The 18916-nt window shown below is 49.1% G+C and overlaps 1 protein-coding gene across 6 annotated transcripts in view; it reads right to left on the reverse strand.

Annotated features, from left to right (window-relative positions):
* The window catches only part of LOC142583277 (angiotensin-converting enzyme-like), a 246195-nt gene that overhangs the window by 61522 nt on the left and 165757 nt on the right, over nucleotides 1–18916 (reverse strand). For all 6 annotated transcript variants that reach the window (XM_075693681.1, XM_075693682.1, XM_075693678.1 and 3 more), the window contains exons 2-5: nucleotides 14385–14662; nucleotides 2180–2338; nucleotides 283–391; nucleotides 4–147 (exon numbers count right to left, since the gene is read on the reverse strand). In XM_075693681.1, coding sequence (XP_075549796.1) covers nucleotides 4–147; nucleotides 283–391; nucleotides 2180–2338; nucleotides 14385–14621 — 649 coding nt within the window. In that variant the 5' untranslated portion in view covers nucleotides 14622–14662. The remainder of the gene's footprint in view (nucleotides 1–3; nucleotides 148–282; nucleotides 392–2179; nucleotides 2339–14384; nucleotides 14663–18916) is intronic.

Below are 18916 nucleotides of genomic sequence, written 5' to 3' on the forward strand. Positions count from 1 at the left end.
CACCGTTCAGTCTGGCTGCTTCGTTCATGAGTTCGACGTAGCGCAGGTACCTCTCCTTCATAGGCTTCCCCGCAACCTTCCGCCACTCGTTCCATACGTACTGAAGCTCGTAGTAATTCCGGGAGTACTTGAGGATGTTTTTGATCTCTGATCGCAGATGCGCATGAAAAATACGCACTGTCATCACTTACAACACCAGACGTAGTAGCAATGAGCACAAATGAATTGTAACCTTGTCTCTCAACATGCAATCTACATATTGTGTGAGTTCCACTGCCGTACCTGGTTCTAAAGACAAGTTGCATTCCTCTGACGTGTTAGTTTTTCGGAGAAAAGGACATATCTTGGCCGAAGCGTGGTTTTCTTGCATTTCGGCAATTATGTTCAGGAGCTGCAAATAAAGCAAAACGAACCAGGATATTTAGGTTTTTTAGCGCACAAAAAGGGACGAGAGACAGAGGAACGACGCGGACACAGCGCTACCACAATTTGTTTTACTCAGAAACACGGCATTCGGAATCCTTGGCGCATAGAACCCATTTGAAGTGTTTAACGTTTTTCTCGTCACAAGAGAGAGTGCTCATTTGGAGTGCTTTTGTGATGGATCGTTTTATTTCAGGAAACATTACAAGGAACATTACTCTAAATTCCAGCTTACCTGTTCCTGGCTTGCATGGAAGGAAAATAGAAGTAATATTGAAAAACATTCTTCAAGGCGTTTTTTTGTGTAATTTCTAAGATGCTACTCGCAAAAGCGTGGAAAAAGAGAATAACTTGGGAGCGTTCAGGTTAGGCATCATTCGTAAGACGTAAATGCGAACATCTAAGCGCAGCTACAGGTGATGACAAGCAAGTAGACACAGACGGGTACTTTGCAGTTGCCCCTCTTTTGCATGTAAATGAACTTGCCTTTCAATCGTCACTTTTCAGCCTTATATTTTCCCAGAAACCGATAGCTGTGAGAGAGTTGATTTTGTCGGGATGCCTAAGAAAAAAATGATTACTTGAACAGGATAATGCGTTGTGCGTGTGCGTGATAGGTGATTTGAGCGATATGTCATGTGTTCTCACATTTCTCTCGCGTGATCTGGTAGTGGTGGTGATGCAGCAAAGCGGGCATTAGCATGGCATACATAGCGGGCAGTTGCTCCACCTGAGCCTCTTATGAGTTGACATCAGTGGTGTGTGTCACCAGGTATCGATGAGCCCCGTGTAACGCAGGAAGACAGTCAGCAGTGGTTGCACACTCTTCCTGGTTGGCGCAGGCCCTCTGTGGAAAATGATGTCTTCAAATGTTCGGTGCATACGACCACTCTTTTGGAGGCTGTCGAACATCGCTTTTACTTCTATGTCCAACTACGGTCATAGAGTGGACGTTGCGCTTTTCCCGCTCTTCGCCTTCTGTGTTTATATCGGCGACATTGAACGTTTCATTTCGCACAGTCTGAATCTTTCGTGCAAATATTTATTTATGCACATCGAATCCGCGTGATGTGCGAAAACCACTTGATGTAAAGCCAATTGAGCGCTCCTCCGATGCGATTTGTGGTTTTGTTTCGTCTTTCCAGGTGTTGTAAGTAGGTCTCACAAAGGACTGAAATGATTTCGACCACTTGGAATTCCTTTTCGCGCACCCAATCCACTGTGCACGGGCACTTTTTTTTTTCAGTCTGTCCACGTCTGAATACCAAAATTACGCAGATATTGTACACATCAGCGTGAGCAGAAGTGAGGGAACGCTTTCTGAATAGCCCTAACTTGTTCGTATTCCACTTGTTCACATATTGCAATCTACGATTCGGCAAGAGCGACAAGCACTTGAGGTAAACGGCGACGATATATTCTGCCCAAGGCATTCTCTTTTGATATTTCTGTACATGCGCGAACCGTTGAGAAATCTATTAAAAGAAGCTTAGTATTGAATTTTAACAGTACACGATGTTTCTTGCAGATAAATTTCCCAGTAAGTGATTTACGTATCGAAAAGCTATAAAACAATGTGGCCGATTTTTTATGAATTGCTGAACAAATAACGTAATAAAGCTGCCGACCAATTCTTTTGCGTAATCTGAATTTAGTTCCATTGAAGTGCATGCAATTAATAAGAGAACGTATCACAGTGAGCGTAAGAAAGAAAAAAAGTTTCCCTCGGGAATGAGAAAAGAGCAGGTTTCGTTACCTCATTTTGCTTGTCATCGCTCAGAATGGCAGTTCCCAGAACTGACAATTTTTCGAAAATTCTTCGCGTCACCGGATTCTCGAACTTTGTCCACTTGTACTCGGTGACATTTTTCCAGACTTCTTTATCCACTTTTTGGCTCTCCAGTGTCGCCTTCACCTAAGGAAGGAATGCAAATGCGGTAAATGTGATGAGAATGCGCGCTCATGCACGTTCAGGCGCAGAGACACGCAGTGTGGTCTACTTCAGCACGCGCGAATGTTCTGGTTCGTAGCGTTTGGGACATACCATCAGTAAAGAGCGAGATATATAGCACAAGCGGTAATATTGCGACTGCGGAAGGAAATCGTGTATTCGGAGACATTCCCGGCATCTTGCTTTCTCTTTCGTCGCATGGTTGCCATGGGACACCAGTGCGATCTTGACTCCAGAATTGGAAATTTTCGCGATGGCGCCAGCGGTGGCTTTCTTTACTTATGCTACAATAGTGCAGGCTGCTACGCTGCCCAAGCATGTGAGGTTGCACAAAGAACATTTCCGAAGCCCTTTTCAAACAATGAGACTTTATCGCACTCCGCAGCAGATGCAGGTAGAGAATAGCCTTTGAGAAAGTTTTGTCCTGGCAACATACGAACGTACAAGCGTGCTACGATTTAGCCCCGACGACCTTTTTGTGGAGCAGGGAAATATTTATTCCGATCCAGACCTGTTTTAGAATGACATAGCAGATAGAAGATTTTAAGTTGTCCCATCGCCCGCCGTACTTGCTATGGGTGGAGCTGGAGTGAGCGCAGCATGCCGGAAAATGGCGATGTAGTTGGGTAATTCAATAAAATTTACCTAGCTTCAGGACGATATATGCGCCCAATCGTCGCGATATTTTTAGAATAACACGGATCACACACGACAGCAGCGTACTCAAGAACTTGGCGAACAAGGGTGAACAAGGAACTGGGCGAACAAAGCTTAACATATGAAGGAGAGGTTATCAGCTTCCGTCGCAAAAGGCACAGTTTCATATAGGCCTTCATGCACGTGTTATTGATATGCAAATGCAACGTAAGTTTATTGGCAATTGGTATGCCCAAATAGGTTACGTAAGAAACTGGCTTGATTTGCTGTGTAAAGACGACAGATCTTTTAGTAGTTATATCCATAGACACGGTCTTAGCAAAATTAATCTGCCTTCCCTTACGTTCGAACTAATCCGTGAGTTTACAAATATTATTTAATAGCACTCAGGACGCACTGTTGCTAACAACAGAGTAGAAAATACAATCATCAGCGAACAACTTCACCGTTACGCAATCATCAATAGCGGTAGCAATGTCATTTATATACATAAATAAGAGTAATGGTCCCAATTACGGTCCCAATAAGGCACCTGTAATTTATTAGACCATATTCCTTCGATTTCAACAAATTCCGTATAATTATTCAAGGATGCTTGAACCAAATTAACGAATGCGTCACAAAGCCCCACTTGCCCCATTCTGGCAGTGAACAAATTATGTGGAATATGATCGACTGCTCTAGATAAAAAATTGGCGTCTCTCTGAAGCTGCTCGTCGAATGAGCAGGAAAAGCCATGAATGGTAGATATCCGTATCATATTGTCACGGGGTGGTGACGTTGAAGAACACAGTAGCAATACTGTGAACGTCAAAACTAACTTTTATTGGGCGAACCTGTGCCCGCAAAACAGGCTACACATTTAGCACAACGATAGCGGCGAACACGGTCGGCGATCGTCGGAAATCTGATAAGCGGGTCAAGCGCGTCGGCTTTTATAAATCGGACGTCGAATGTTCCGGATTGACCGCTGGGACCCGCGTGTCTTCCACAAAGTTCTACACTATTCGCGTCGCGCATAGATGTAATTAGATTACAGAAGTTACGGTGAAAGACAGTGGACGGAACCATCGATAACATTCCAGAAACTTCTTTTACACGCGTCCTGCGCTGTGCGATAACATTTGTTAGGCGGCGAAACGTGGTCGCCTGATAAAGTTAAGTAATCGTGTCATTACCCCCCTCTTAAAAAGCATCGACCCGATGCTGCAACCAAACGAAAGTAATAAACAAAAGCACTCGTAGCAAAGAAAACAAGAAAAATAAGGAAGTTCGTCAGCGTCCGTAAAAGGTTTTAAGGCGCACCACGTGGACAACTTCAGATCGTGCGCGGCGCCGCTGTGAATGCGAAATGCCGTCTGGCACGACCTCATAGTCCAGAGGGCGAATTCGTCGGATGACCTTGTAGGGTCCGAAATAGCGTCGGAGTAGTTTCTCGCTGAGTCCTCGTCGGCGTATCGGGGTCCATACCCAAACACGGTCGCCGGGCTGGTACTCGACGAAGCGTCGTCGGAGGTTGTAGTGTCACCTGTCGGTCCTCTGCTGGCTCTTGATCCGCAGGCGGGCGAGCTGTCGGGCTTCTTCGGCGCGCTGGAGATAGGTAGCGACGTCAAGATTTTACTCGTCAGTGACGTGCAGCAGCATGGCGTCGAGCGTCGTCGTCGGGTTCCTGCCGTAAAGCAGCTCGAATGGCGTGATCTGTGTTGTTTCTTGCACCGCCGTGTTGTAAGCGAATGTTACGCACGGCGGGACCGCCTCCCACGTCTTGTGCTCGACGTCGACGTACATTGCTAGAATGTCGAAGAGGGTATTGTTCAGGCGCTCCGTGATACCATTCGTCTGCGGATGGTAGGCAGTTGTCCTCCTGTGACTTGTCTGGCTGTATTGCAGAATGGCTTGCGTGAGCTCTGCTGTAAAAGCCGTTCCTCTGTCGGTGATGAGGACTTCTGGAGCACCATGTCGCAGCAGGATGTTCTCGACTAAAAATTTCGTCACTTCGGCTGCGCTGCCTTTCGGTAGAGCTTTAGTTTCAGCGAAGCGGGTGAGATAGTCCGTCGCCACGACGATCCACTTATTTCCGGAATTTGATGTCGGAAATGGTCCCAACAAGCCCATCCGGATCTGCTGAAAAGGTTGGTAAGGAGGCTTGATCGGCTGTAGTAATCCCGCTGGCCTTGTCGGTGGTGTCTTGCGTCACTGACAGTCTCGGCATGTCTTAACGTAGCGGGCGACATCGGCGGTTAGGTGCGGCCAGTAATGCCTTTCTTGTATCCTCGATAGCGTCCGGGAGAAGCCGTGGTGCCCGGTGGTCGGATCGTCATGTGGGGCGCACAGTACTTCTGGACGCAGCTCAGACAGAACAAGAAGAAAGTAGTTGGCGCGGACTGGTGAGAAGTTCTTCACGAGTAGATTATTTTCAAGCGTGAAGGAAGATAATCCGCGCTTAAATGCCCTGTGCACAACGTCGGAGTGCCCTTCCAAATATTCGACGAGGCCTTTTAGCTCCGGGTCTGCCCGTTGCTGTTCAGCGAAGTCTTCCGCGCTTATCATTCCAAGGAATGCGTCGTCATTCTGGTCATCTTGCGGCGGTGGGTCAATGGGGGCGCGTGACAGGCAATCGGCATCGTAGTGTTTTCGTCCGGACTTGTAGGTTACATTGATGTCGTATTCTTATAGTCTGAGGCTCCACCGCGCCAGTCGTCGTGGTGGATCTTTTATATTCTCTAGCCAACACAACGCGTGATGGTCGCTGACGACTTTGAATGGCCTGCCATATAGATAAGGGCGAAATTTAGCTGTAGCCCAAACGATGGCGAGGCATTCCTTTTCGGTCGTAGAATAGTTGCTTTCCGCTTTTGACAGCGACCGGCTAGCATAAGCTATCACCTGTTCGACTCCGTTTCTCCTCCGGACTAGAACGGCACCGAGGCCTAGGCTACTGGCGTCAGTATGGATTTCTGTATCGGCGTACTCGTCGAAGTGCGCAAGTACCGCCGGCGACTGCATGCGTCGTTTGAGTTCGTCAAATGCGTCGGACTGTGGCATTTCCCACTTGAACTCAACATCACATTTAGTTAGACGTGTCAACGGCTCAGCGATGCGTGAAAAGTCGTTGACAAAGCGCCCGTAGTAGGCACACATGCCAAGGAATCTACGCACTGCCTTTTTGTCGATGCGTTGCGGGAACTGTGCGATGGCAGCTGTCTTTTGCGGGTCTGGGCGGACACCAGATTTGCTGATTACGTGGCCTAGGAACAGAAGCTCATCGTAAGCGAAGCGGCACTTTTCAGGCTTCAGAGTGAGCCCTGATGACTTGATGGCCTCTAGTACTGTCGCAAGCCGCCTCAGGTGATCGTCGAAATTTCCGGCGAAGACGACGACGTCATCCTAGTAAACGAGACAGGTCTGCCACTTCAATCCTGCTAAAACCGTGTCCATCACGCGCTGGAACGTTGCAGGTGCCGAGCACAGTCCGAATGGCATAACCTTGAACTCGTAGAGGCCGTCTGGGGTGATGAAGGCCGTCTTTTCGCGATCTCTTTCGTCGACTTCTATTTACCAATAGCCAGACTTGAGGTCCATCGACCAGAAGTATTTAGCGTTGCAGAGCCGATCCAATGCGTCATCTATCCGAGGGGGGGGGGGGTATACGTCCTTCTTCGTGATCTTGTTCAGACGACGAAAATCGACGAAGAAACGTAGGGTTCCGTCCTTTTTTTCACCAAGACTACAGGAGATGCCCACGGGCTTTTGGATGGCTGGATTATGTCGTCGCGCAACATTTCGTCGACTAGGTGCCTTATAGCTTCACTTTCTCGCCTCGAAACTCGGTAAGGGCTATGGCGGAGAGATCGAGTGCACTCTTCGGTTATTATGCCATGCTTTGCGACTGGGGTTCGTCGAATCCTTGATGACGTCGAAAAGCACTCTTTGTATCGTCGAAGTAGGCTTCTGAGCTGTTGTTGCTTAATCGTGGGGAGACTTGGATTTATGTCGAAGTCCGGCTCGGGAACTATGGTCGTCGGGGTAGATGCGGCAGTATCCGAGAGGACAAACGTATTGCTGTTTTCCAGAATTTCCTCGATGTACGCGATCGTCGTGCCTTTGTTGATGGGCTTGAACTCCTGGCTGAAGTTTGTTAGCAACACTTTCGTGTTTCCTCCGTGCAGTCGAGCGATCCCTCTTGCGACGCAAATTTCACGGGCGAGCAGTAGACGTTGGTCGCCTTCGATGACGCCTTCTATGTCAGCGGGTGTTTCGGTGCCGACTGAAATAACAATGCTCGAGCGAGGTGGGATGCTCACTTGATCTTCGAGCACACTCAAGGCGCGGTGACTAGGAAGGCTCTCCTGCGGTATCGCATAATCTTCCGACAGCGTTATTGACTTCCACATCAGGTCGATGACTGCGCCGTGTTGGTTGAGGAAGGCCATGCCGAGAATGACGTCTTGTGAACACTGTTGGAGGATAACGAAGGTGACAGGGTAAGTTCGGTCGTGAATGGTAATTCTTGCCGTGCACATTCCAGTCGGCGTTATGAGGTGTCCTCCGGCGGTCCGAATTTGAGGGCCTTCCCACGTAGTCTTAACTTTCTTCAACTGGGCGGCGATGTGTCCACTCATGACGGAGTAATCAGCCCCTGTGTCGACTAAGGCGGTGACTGTGTGGCCGTCGAGAAGCACGCCGAGGTCGGTGGTTCTTTGTCTTGCATTACAGTTTGGTCTTGGCGTTGGATCACGACTGCGTCGCGTTGACCTGTGGCTGGTATGTGACGTCGTCAGGTCGTCTTTCGATGTCGCATTCTTTGCTTCCAGACTTCATCGGGACGGCGGCATGTCGTTATGTCGTCGAGGCAGTTTCTTCGGCGTCTTCGTCGGCGGCGGAGGATCTTCGTCAGTTCGACGAACAGCAACCGCACCTCCATGGGTTGCTGCTTTTAGTTTTCCGGATATGGGCTCGCTGACCGGCCGCGGGCTGGGCCAGTGTATGGTCGGTGCTGCGGCGACAGGTAGCCGCCTGGTGATGGCGAACGCGACGGTCATCGAGAGCTACACTGAATAGCGGCGAGGTAGTCAGCGATATCGCGAGGGCGTTCACCTTGCTGCGGGCGCGGAGCATTGACGGCGAAACCTCGCAGTCCCATCTCCCGGTATGGACATCGTCGGTAGAAGTGACCCGCTTCTCCGCAGTGGTAGCAGAGCGGGCGGTGGTCAGGAGCGCGCCAAACGTCTGTCTTCCTCGGGTAGCTGCACTGGGCGACGGGTGGGCGTGCTGGCGGCGGTGGTCGACGGAATTGCGGCATTACAGGGCCCTGGCGTGGTCGCGAAGGAGGACCTTGACGGCGTGTGACGGCGGCGTAGGTCATCACTTCTGGCTGGGGTTGCGGTAATTGAGCTTGCACCTCCGGAACTCCAAGCGACCGCTGAACCTCATCTTTGACGATGTCAGCGATCGAGGCCACTTGAGGCTGCGATGACGGGAAGATCTTCTGAAGCTCCTTTCGTACGATTTCCCTGATAGCCTCGCGCAGGTCGTCGGAGGCCAGTGATTGAACTCCGGCATAGTTTGTAGAGTTGGTGCGGCGGTCGAACTTCCGGTTTTGCATCTCGAGTGTCTTCTCGATGCTGGTAACCTCACGAAGAAACTCGTCGACGGTCTTCGGTGGGCTTTGTACCATTCCGGCAAAAAGTTCCTCCTTCACACCACGCATGAGTAGGCGGACTTTCTTCTCCTCGGGTATTTCAGGGTCGGCGTGGCGGAATAGACGGCTCATTTCCTCCGTGAAGATCGCGGTTGCTTCATTAGGTAGCTGCACCCTGGTTTCTAATAGCGCTTCGGCTCGTTCTCGGCGTACGACGTTTGCGAATGTCTGCAGGAAGGCGCTTCGGAACAGGTCCCAGGTCATTAAGGTGGCTTCTCGGTTCTCGAACCACGTCCTGGCGGCGTCCTCCAATGCATAATCGACATGTCGGAGCTTCCCGTCACTTTCCCAGCTGTTAAACGTAGCCACCCTCTCATATGTTTCCAGCCAGCTTTCCAGGTCCTCAAATGTGGAACCGCGGAATGTCAGTGGTTCCCTGAGCTGGGGCTGAAGAATTATTGGGGCCGCGGCGGCTGCCATTGGGGATGTCTTCTTGGTCGTTTCTGGACGATCTTCTTGGACTGTCTTCTTGGTCGTATCTGGTAGAAAACAGTGTTCCGGGGGCAGCTGCTGTAGCCGGCGGCTTGCTCGGTGTTCTTGGACGACGTTGGTGTTGTCTTTGCGGTCCGGGCTTGGATTACGGCTTGTCGGGGGCGTCCGGTACATGAACGTAAAATACCTCGACCAGATGTCACGTGGTGGTGACGTTGAAGAACACAGTAGCAATACTGTGAACGACAAAACTAACTTTTATTGGGCGAACCTGTGCCTCGCAAAACAGGCTACACATATTGCACAACGATAGCGGCGAACACAGTCGGCGATCGTCGAAAATCTGATCAGCGGGTCAAGCGCGTCGGCTTTTATAGATCGGACGTGGAATGTTCCAGATTAACCGCTGGGACCCGTGTGTCTTCCCCGAAGTTCTCCGCTATTCGTGTCGCGCATAGATGCAATCAGATTACAGAAGTCGCGGTAAAAGACAGTGGACGGAACCATAGATAACATTCCAGAAACTTCTTTTACATGCAGGCGCGTCCTGCGCTGTGCTATAACATTTGTTAGGCGGCGAAACGTGGTCGCCCGATAAAGTTAAGTACACGTGTCAATATGAAGCCAACAATGACACCAAGGACGACATAGTGGAAATTACTTGTACTTAGTAATAGAACTAAAACTAATGACAAATTAATGGAAACAAAAGTGGATGAAAAAACAACTGGCCACAGGTGGCATACGAACCCACCTCTTGGCATTACGCCTGCGATGCTCTTACGAACTGAGCTACTGCCGCGCCGTTTTCCCACCCACTTTCTGGAGTATTTATGTTAACAGCTAGAACTAACCATGGGAGTGTTATCTTGTAATTGGTAAGTACAAGTAATTTCCCCTATGTTGTTCTTGGTGTCTTTGTTTGTTGGTTTTTTATGATATGATATAAAAATCGTCAGTTCCCTTTTTTTCTAGTTCATTACATTACGAGGATCTCGAATTCGGCAACATTCGGCCTTCAGGTACCATGTGTGGATTTATTCAACAGTTTCCGTCACCCAAGCAGATCAGGTACTCGTTGCGCCTGCGGCAGAAAGCATGCTCTCACATCCGCGGCCAAGGTTTGTGAGTGGTGGCGCTGGCTAACACTTCCAGGGTTAGTTCTAGTCGTAAAACATAAAGACCCCCAAAAATAAATGGGTTAATGGTGCTGCAGTAGTTGAATTGGTTAGAGCATGGCACGCGTAAAGCAAGACGTGGGTACGTATCCCACCTACGGCCAGTTGTGTTTTCATTCACATTTATTTGCATTAATTTATCATTTCTTTAATTCAATTAATAAGTACATGCAGCTTCCCCTATGTTGTCCTTGGTGTCTGTTTGTTGGATACTTATGGTATGATTAATAAAAATCGGGCCCCTCGGTTTCCTTTCTTCTCAAATATTAACTGTGCTATTTGGAAGACATATTTTACTGCGGAATCCATACTGACAAGACAGAAAAAGTTATCGGGCTAGAGGTAGTTAAGTACGAATATGGCTGGCTATTTATTATATACATACTCGAGCTTATAACGGTGTGTACCTTTTAAAGAAATGGGTCGGTAATTTGCGGCATTTATTTGTCACCAGATCTGTGCACCGCGACTACTCTTGCTGTTACACTCCCCGGGATATCCGCGAACACCAGCGCTACCCCCCGCCCCATCCTCAGTTAGCTGTAAGGAAAGCGTATCAGTGGCGCCGCCTACAGACAAATACATACCACCACTTACGCTTAAAACGTGCCACCCACCCCACTGCATACGTGGGCGGAAGCCCGTGGTGCGGAGGCCAGCCAACTCTAGCCCACATTACGTGAGAATGCAATCTCAGGCTACCAAAAATTAATACGCCTCACATTCCGGCGGAAAAATCCGTAACGGAGCAGTGGGAGACCTCGCTCGCCAGCGAGGAGAGGGAGGCCCAAGAGACACTCCTCGACCAAGCACGGCGGGCTGCTGAGGCCAGCGGAGCCCAGGACCAGGGGCCCCACCCACCTGTTTCACACAATAAACGTTTTTCAATCAATCTTACTGTGAGCTAGTATGAAAGGAAAGAGGACTCATCTAAAGAGCACTTAAACAGTGTAAAAAGGTAAGGACAAAGCCCCTCAGCGTATCATCGAAGAAAGGCGTTGGGTATGCTATCTGTACAGCATGACTTCAAGGCGTAGAAGTAAACTAAGTGTGCCTTCATGACTTATGACGTCATCCGGCACTGCAAGACTGTCTGAAGACAAACTGCAGCAAGGATTTTGCGTGAGCAGGCTATTAGGATTTGCGAAAGCCGCCGGAAACGCATGTTATTGCATGTAATGCTCTCTATCTTCAATTGGTTTATGTTACTTTAAGTATCAGACAAGAAACGCCAGAACTTCGCAGCTGATTCTTTTAGAAACCATGAAGCTGTAAAACTTAGTTCGCTCATACCGCATCTTCATTAATAACTGCCCTTAAGCATGGCCACCATGGCGCTACATTTCGTTTTCGTGTTCCGCTAACATGTAAGACGACGTTTTACGAGAAGGATTAACACGCGCAGGTTTTGAGGCGAAGCATTAAATCTCTATGTTTCGAGGTTGCGTTGTGAGGTACAGAAAATCGGGGCGCTTTGCCACTGCTGTGGCGTTCACCGTCTTCTTCCACGTGTCTGCCACATCGATTATTATGCCAAAGAGGCGCAGTTAATTAATATACATGTGATTAAAACACCAGAACCCGCGACATATTGTGCGAGTCGAACCCTCGACCTTTGGTGTTAATTAGGGCTAAGTTATCTAGGGCGCAGTTAAGGTAGCTTTAATTAAGGCACTCGAATCCACGAACTTTAGTGGGAGAAAAGAAGTAATAACAACGCATTCGAATGAGAATGTCAAGTAGTTTAATGAATGTCTCTTGAGCGCGCATGCTTTCGCATTCACCGTCTTTGGCGTATGCTAAAGTGGCTGTGATTTTGGTTTTTACGAACCAAGATGGAGTTTTCAATGCACGCCGCAATCGAGAACGTAAATCGATGCCATATTGCCGAAATATCACCGCCATGTTCAAATTCACCGAGAGAAAAACGCAGGCAGTCCAAAATTGACTCGTCATCAGAACATGAGAAGTCGAGGAAAGACTGCGAAGCACGCGCAGTGTGTCCTGATTTGGTGTTTGGAACTACATAAACCAGCTTGTGACTAGAAATTCCGTCGCCTATACATACGGAAGACTCGTCGGAAACATTCGCAAAATCCAGGTCAAGAACAGACTAGGTTGCATTGTAGCGCATCCAGGCTGTGCGCAGCGGAGCGCCAGAAGAAGTGGACCAGAGTAGCAGGCTTCTAGAACTGAACTGCGCGTGTCGTGCTTGCGCATCGAGCACGCGCCGCCCATCTGTATTCTCCTCGTCTTTCGCAGCCGGCATCAAGGTGCCGGCTGATTAGCATACCCGCGTTGCGGGTCAGTGGGCGCTGCAGGGCCCCCCGCCTAGAGGGAATGGCGAAATGTACGCGATTCACTGGGGTGGTGTGGCTTGAGAGTGCAGCAGTGGACGAGGTTTTGGTGGAGGTAGCTGAAGAAACGGGGCCTCGGTGATTGCTGCACCGCGGAGGGCGCAGGGGTGATGTCATTCGTGGTCTAAGCTGCAGATGCTGCGTGGTCGGTGAGCATGGATGGTCGACTTCAGAGAGGTGCGCGGCACCCGGGGGCCTCGATGACATCCCCTTAATATGGCCTTGTCATGGGGTGAAGGTTGCGGTAGGGCACCTTGGCCCTCCCGAGGCGCCTGGCAGCAGCATTGAATCTGACGCCTGCTAATGTTGCGACCGAGGTGGCAATCTCTCAATGATGGGACTCGGATTGCTCAATCGAGGTTACCTTGCCGCCGTCGTCTGAATGTTAGGAGGACTTATGAACAAAGGTTTGGTGTTGATGTCGGGTGCTTCTGAAGTGCGTGATGGCAGCGTCTGGCCTGGCACCTGTGGAAAATTGGCTGGATGTAGCGTCGAAAAGTAGGGAAGCAGCGAGACGGTTGGTCGCGCTGGGCACAAGCTTGCCGACACGGACTACCGCAAGTCGAGGAGGCATCTCTGTAGGAAAATGTCAAGGCAGTGTCTTTGGGGTGTGCAATCCGAGACACTGAACGGCGTAGGTGCAGCGAGCCTTAAGCACTCCCTATACGTGGGCCGATCCCGAAGATAGTGTAAAACCAGGCCGACCCGCGGTGGAGGTGAAGCAGGCGTTAAGCAGTACCCATACGTGGGCCGATCCAGAAAATAGTGCAATGCCGTGCCAACCCACGGCGGAAGTGCAGCAGGCGTGAAGCACTCCCCATACGTGGGACGATCCCGAAGATAGTGCAATGCCGGGCCAACTCGCGGCGGAGGTGAAGCAGGCGGCGTTAAGCACTCCCTATACGTGAGCCGATATCGAAGATAGTACAATACCGGGACGACCCGCGGCGGAGGTGCAATATGCCATTAAGGGGCCCATATACATAGCTTCGCTGGTCATCCTTTTTCACAGAGTGGAAGGGCTCTGAGTTTATTTGTCACTTTTCATCTGGCCCCGCTAACCTGTATAACAATCGAGAAATCAGTGAGCCCGTCTAGCAGCATTAGTTACCATCGTTGATAACATCGCATATCCAACATGCCCCACATTGGAAGCGTGGTACAGCGTACAATAGTGTGTAATTGCAGTGTAGTAACAGTGGGAAAATGTAACAGTCACAATCTTTCACTAGATCCCGTTCCCGATATCACCCATGACACATTTTGTTAAGATGTATAGCGTGTCGTGGGAGTTGTTATGGTAGTTGCAACTAATGTTCTTACACTGTTTCGCTGTGCACTAGGATACCACACTCCACTGTAATGTTGTACACCCTGCCGCAGGGTGTCATGGTTGGGGTTAAAGCCTTATGATGCAGGGCCTGTATCATGGAGCTCTAAACCCAACCGTGGCATTCTGCGGCATGATGTACAAGATTACAGCGGCAACCCATCAACTTGACGAGACTTGATGGGACTAATCTAACGATGTAGTGAGTGCAGTGCACAATTAGAGTGTAATGGCATTAGCTATTATTCCCATCGAGATCCCCTTGCCGACATCCGCCTTATTTCAACTTTGAAATCCTTCCAGAAAATCTAAATCACCGGGCGCAGAAGTGCCCGAGCACGGCTAAAATACTCACGCTGTTGTTCTTGTTGTACTCCGTGAGGTTGTTGGCGTAGTTCCAACGAGCGTTGGCTACCCTGTTATACATTTGGGTAACGAGACAGTTTGCGTAGCAGGCGTACATCTGGGCCTGATCTTCGTCCTCGTTGTCGCCTTGCAAAGCTTGCCTGGCAGCTCCGTGGGCCTCGGTCGTAACCGCTGCGAGGATCAGGCCCGCGAGCCACGGCCACATCCGTCGATGCGGTGGAGCCATCTTTCACAGGAACTCAGTGGACTCGGCGACTGTGATTCCTCCTGTCCGAAAAACGAAACAGCGCATGCCCACTTTTTTAGCCCATCAAGCCCGTATCTTCTGGTTGGCTGTCTGGAAGACAGATCGACCTTCAACCGATACCTCCCTGGTTCCTTCGCACCCCGAGGTCTGCCTCTCTTTCGCGTTCCCTGAAATCAATGGTTTGAGAACCCCTCATCTTGTCAGGAGTAAGCATGCTGGAGGAACGTCTTAAAAACTTCATGTGGCGAATAGGTTGAAAATCCAGTGTGAAGTCAGAAAACCGCCTTTCTCAATACAAGGCGAGAACACGGAGTTTAAGCCTACTGTGCGCGGTTGAAAGCTGCCATCCGGAGTACAATGGCAAACGATCTATTGTTCAAGATTACAAAAGATATGCCGGCGCAAAACATTCTACGAGCCCGTACGTTTTCGTAGTTCCACATACGCTGTACGCAGAAAGGAGGCGTTGAACTTAGGACAGAAGTGTCTAAGACTATGCTAAAATGGGGATAGCAAGCAGTGCGGGACACCGTGATAAACACCCGACGAGTCAGGATAGAAGGTGCGCTAAAGGTAATCCAGTACGAGAGGTTGTGCCACTCGTGCGTAAATTACGCAAGGCCGCGTAGTCATTCCCTCTCCCATTCCTATGACAACATTAGCACGTTGGTTATGCCGCGCCAAACTATGCGGAGCCTTCCTGAACAAGAACTGACAAATATATGCGTAGAATTTTATGTCTTCTACTCCTGCTTCTCGCGCAAGTATAAATAAATAAAGCGTGCTACTATCATCATAGCCCCCACACACCTCATTATCACGCATCAGGCATTCCGCACCACGCCCACCGTCATATAATGCTGCCCATATCCCTCACAGTTCCCATTCAGGGAAGTTCCACTTAATATTTCTTAACCTATTCTTATTGGTTGGCGTTTCCACTATTGCTTTCGTTCAACATGCTTCCGTTCCCTGGACGCAGAGCGTAGGTTCCCAGGCATAAAAGAAAGAAGAGAGCGAGAACTCTGCAAGCCGATAGGAATGGGAAGTTGGACAACTTCCCATTGCATTGAACCGATGTGCGGCTGTCCAGAAAAAAAGTTAGTGACAGTCGATAGCGGCTCTGTGCACCATGACGTGCTTCTGGGAGGCTGCTTGTCTGTTCGGAGCAGGAGCAATGGCAGAAAGGAGTCTCATCCTCTGCTTAAGTGGACGGAGTATAATTTCTCGTTGACTAGTTCTCTCCCTGCATGCGCTGCTTAGGAACCGTATCTACGCACTGCGGCTGCGGTCTATAACTTCCTTGACGGACGAGCTCAAGACACAAGGACGCTGAAATCGATGACGCAGCTGTGGCCCACTGGTGCGGCGGCTGGCTCAGCTGAGGGAGGTGCGTGGTTCGAAACTCACCGCCGCACACCCACCGGTTTATACAACTGGTACAAAGCCACCGCCTGGCGCCTTGCTTTTCGGGTGCGCGTTGCTTGGACCGCCTTTCCACACAGGTCAATGAGTTTGCAGTGTATGAGCTAAAACAAACAAAAGACCCCGGCTACACTCTTGAAAAATCAGCGCTCGTAATTCCGGAAGTCATGCTGGAAATCGGCGCTTAGTCTCCGTCAACTCCCCCGTCCTTGTATCATGCGTTTGTCTGCTAGGATGAAATGTCAACACGCCCGATACAAGCTTTTCAAAGTTTTCGTTTGATCGAGCTGTTTTGCCTCGCTTAAGTTACTAGATGCTGCCCCGACGAATACAAGTCCCCTTGTGGAAACGTTTGCTTAAAGCGACAGTCCTTGTTCGGCAACTTCTCATCGTTCCCGGTTTCTATTGTCATTCGAGCTTTTGCCTTGCCACGTGCTCGAATATATATTAATGGCCTTCAGTTACTTACCAGGACATCATCATCATCATCCTCTTTTATGCCCTCAGCAGGACGAAGCTGGGCCGCTCCCGAAATCGCCAATGAACCCTGCCTCGCGTCAGCAGACACTCAGCAACTTCCCTTAAATATCGTCCCACAACGTAATCGGCTGCCGTCCTCGATTGCATTTTTCTTCCCTTCGCACATCTGCTTTACGCATTACGCGACATGCTGTAAACTCGTTCCTTTTATCCTGAACTATAATGTCAGATACACTCGTTTGACTCTCTCCTCTTATTCTCCGTTCCCGCACTCGTTGCCCATAGTCATCAGAACACTTCCGCGCAGGCTGCCGACGCATGCCACATCAATGTTTACACACAGTTGTATTTGGTCTAGTGGTTTGAACAAGGGCTTTGAACAAACGTGAAGTGAATGTTGTAGTATACTGAATGCTCGTGGCGCAGACACACGGTGGCCGACAACGTGAAAATTGCGGCTCCCTGCCTGACTCTTTTCTTCATCGATACTTTTACCCTCCTTTTGTGGTTGCGCATGGTATTTTCGGAATTCCTGTAAGTATATACTGTGAAATATTCACGTGCACCTTCTTCACGCCTTGACGACGTGATACCTAGGCCCATGGTGGTGTTTCCACTTCGAATGTCTTGCCGTAATCGTTCAAAAGAGAAATATGCGTATGCTCTGCGGGTATCTCAATAACGGGTCTAACGATAACGACGCCAATGTCATCTCTTGCTGAACACACTTCCTGAAAAGCAGCGTTTTCCTTGGAATTAATTGCACCCGTGTTGGTCCTGATTCAAATCGAAATTGCAGCAGCGATTATTTTCTGCAGGAGCTAGAGGGAGCAAACTAACAATGCTGCAACTTCATCCACCCTTTAACGTCACTTCCCTCAGTAATTACTATTTTCTTAGCGTTCTTCCGTGTACCTTATGCACTTGATGTGGTGACACAGTGCACCATTAATCATCTAGGTCAGCGAGGTCATCGTTAAGCGTGAGGCTTGCATTGTACTTTGGTACAATGTTCCGCAAATCTTCACTAAGTTCCTTTTTTTGCTGAATCCTCAGCTGCTTTCCACCTGTACGTAGCTTGCGTGCAGCTCGATTAGTTTTCCCTTAGGAGATGTGCGCGATTATGTTGGTTGTTCTAGCTGCTAAGCAGCTGATAATCGGTGTGTTGATCTTACTATCTTACCGAGGCTGCTGATTACATCGCTGTGTTTATCTTGCACATGTCGTTTCTGCCAATACCTAGTCTCCTCTTAGGCATCTTCGTGTTGCTTAATTAATGGCGCGTTCAATATTTTAACGTGGGAGCGTTAAGGGCCTCGTGTCGCACGAAATCCGGTGTCGGCGTTGGCGTCCCGTTAGCGGAACTTGCCGTATATATTCAGGTATATGCATGAGCCACGCCTTGCTATATGACGTGCGGTGCATGGGGGTTGCATTGCCACACCATTCTTTCGCTAAAGTTGCTCATACCTTCTCTCACATTCTTGACAAAGGTGTACCGCAGTATCTTGAAAATGGCAGCCACCAAACAAATGTCATGAAACAAAACACCTACAGCGCATGCCTTTTTATGTTAAATCTTTTCTCAGGCTGAAATTCTCCAAGTGCGAAAAAATAGCAGAAACCTGAAAATTATGTTATTGTTTTGGTGCGGCTGCGCACTATCTCCTGGATCGGCCCACGCAAGAGGGTGCGTGTCTACAAGAAAGCTCGCCTTCGTGCATAGCTTTCGCCGCCAGCGTTTCCCGGTGAACATTACGGTTACATAAGTAGCAGTCGCCGCGAAGCATGAGAAGTAGTCAGAGAGCTTTGAATGCTATAGCGTTCAACTCTTAGAGGCGTAGCTTTTAAACGTTCACCAATTTTTTTTTTTTTTTTTTTTTTGTGCTACTGGCTTGCTACTTCGTTTTAAATTGTTCATCACGCCGTGGAGTTAAACAAGTCATGCCCAGTGTCTGCGGCTAGAAATGTCAGTGCTGTGTCGTTTATTTATTGCTAGGTTTCTTCATTGCTTGCCAAAGCTCGCTAGTTTCCAGTGTAGTTATCTGATACCGTCATTCATTTGAAGGCCTTGCGAATATCTTAGTAAATATTTTGTTCATTAAGTTTATACCAATGCCTTTCTAGTCTAAAATTGTGTATTTTATCGCAAGCTGGAGTCCAAGTTTCTGCAATATTTTCCTGGAGTTTAATCAGTTGACCTGCTCCCTCATGGAATACTGCTCCCTCAAAAAATAATTAAAAAGAGAGAAAGAAGGCAAGGAAGAAATAGAAGAACATATAATCACTCTTTAGGGGTGGGAGGGGGGGCGGCATGGTAGCCTGAAACTGGCATGTACAAACAGCGTTTGCGGATACCGACACGCATG

Source organism: Dermacentor variabilis, chromosome 5 (genome assembly GCF_050947875.1).
Source record: "Dermacentor variabilis isolate Ectoservices chromosome 5, ASM5094787v1, whole genome shotgun sequence".
Taxonomy (NCBI): domain Eukaryota; kingdom Metazoa; phylum Arthropoda; class Arachnida; order Ixodida; family Ixodidae; genus Dermacentor; species Dermacentor variabilis.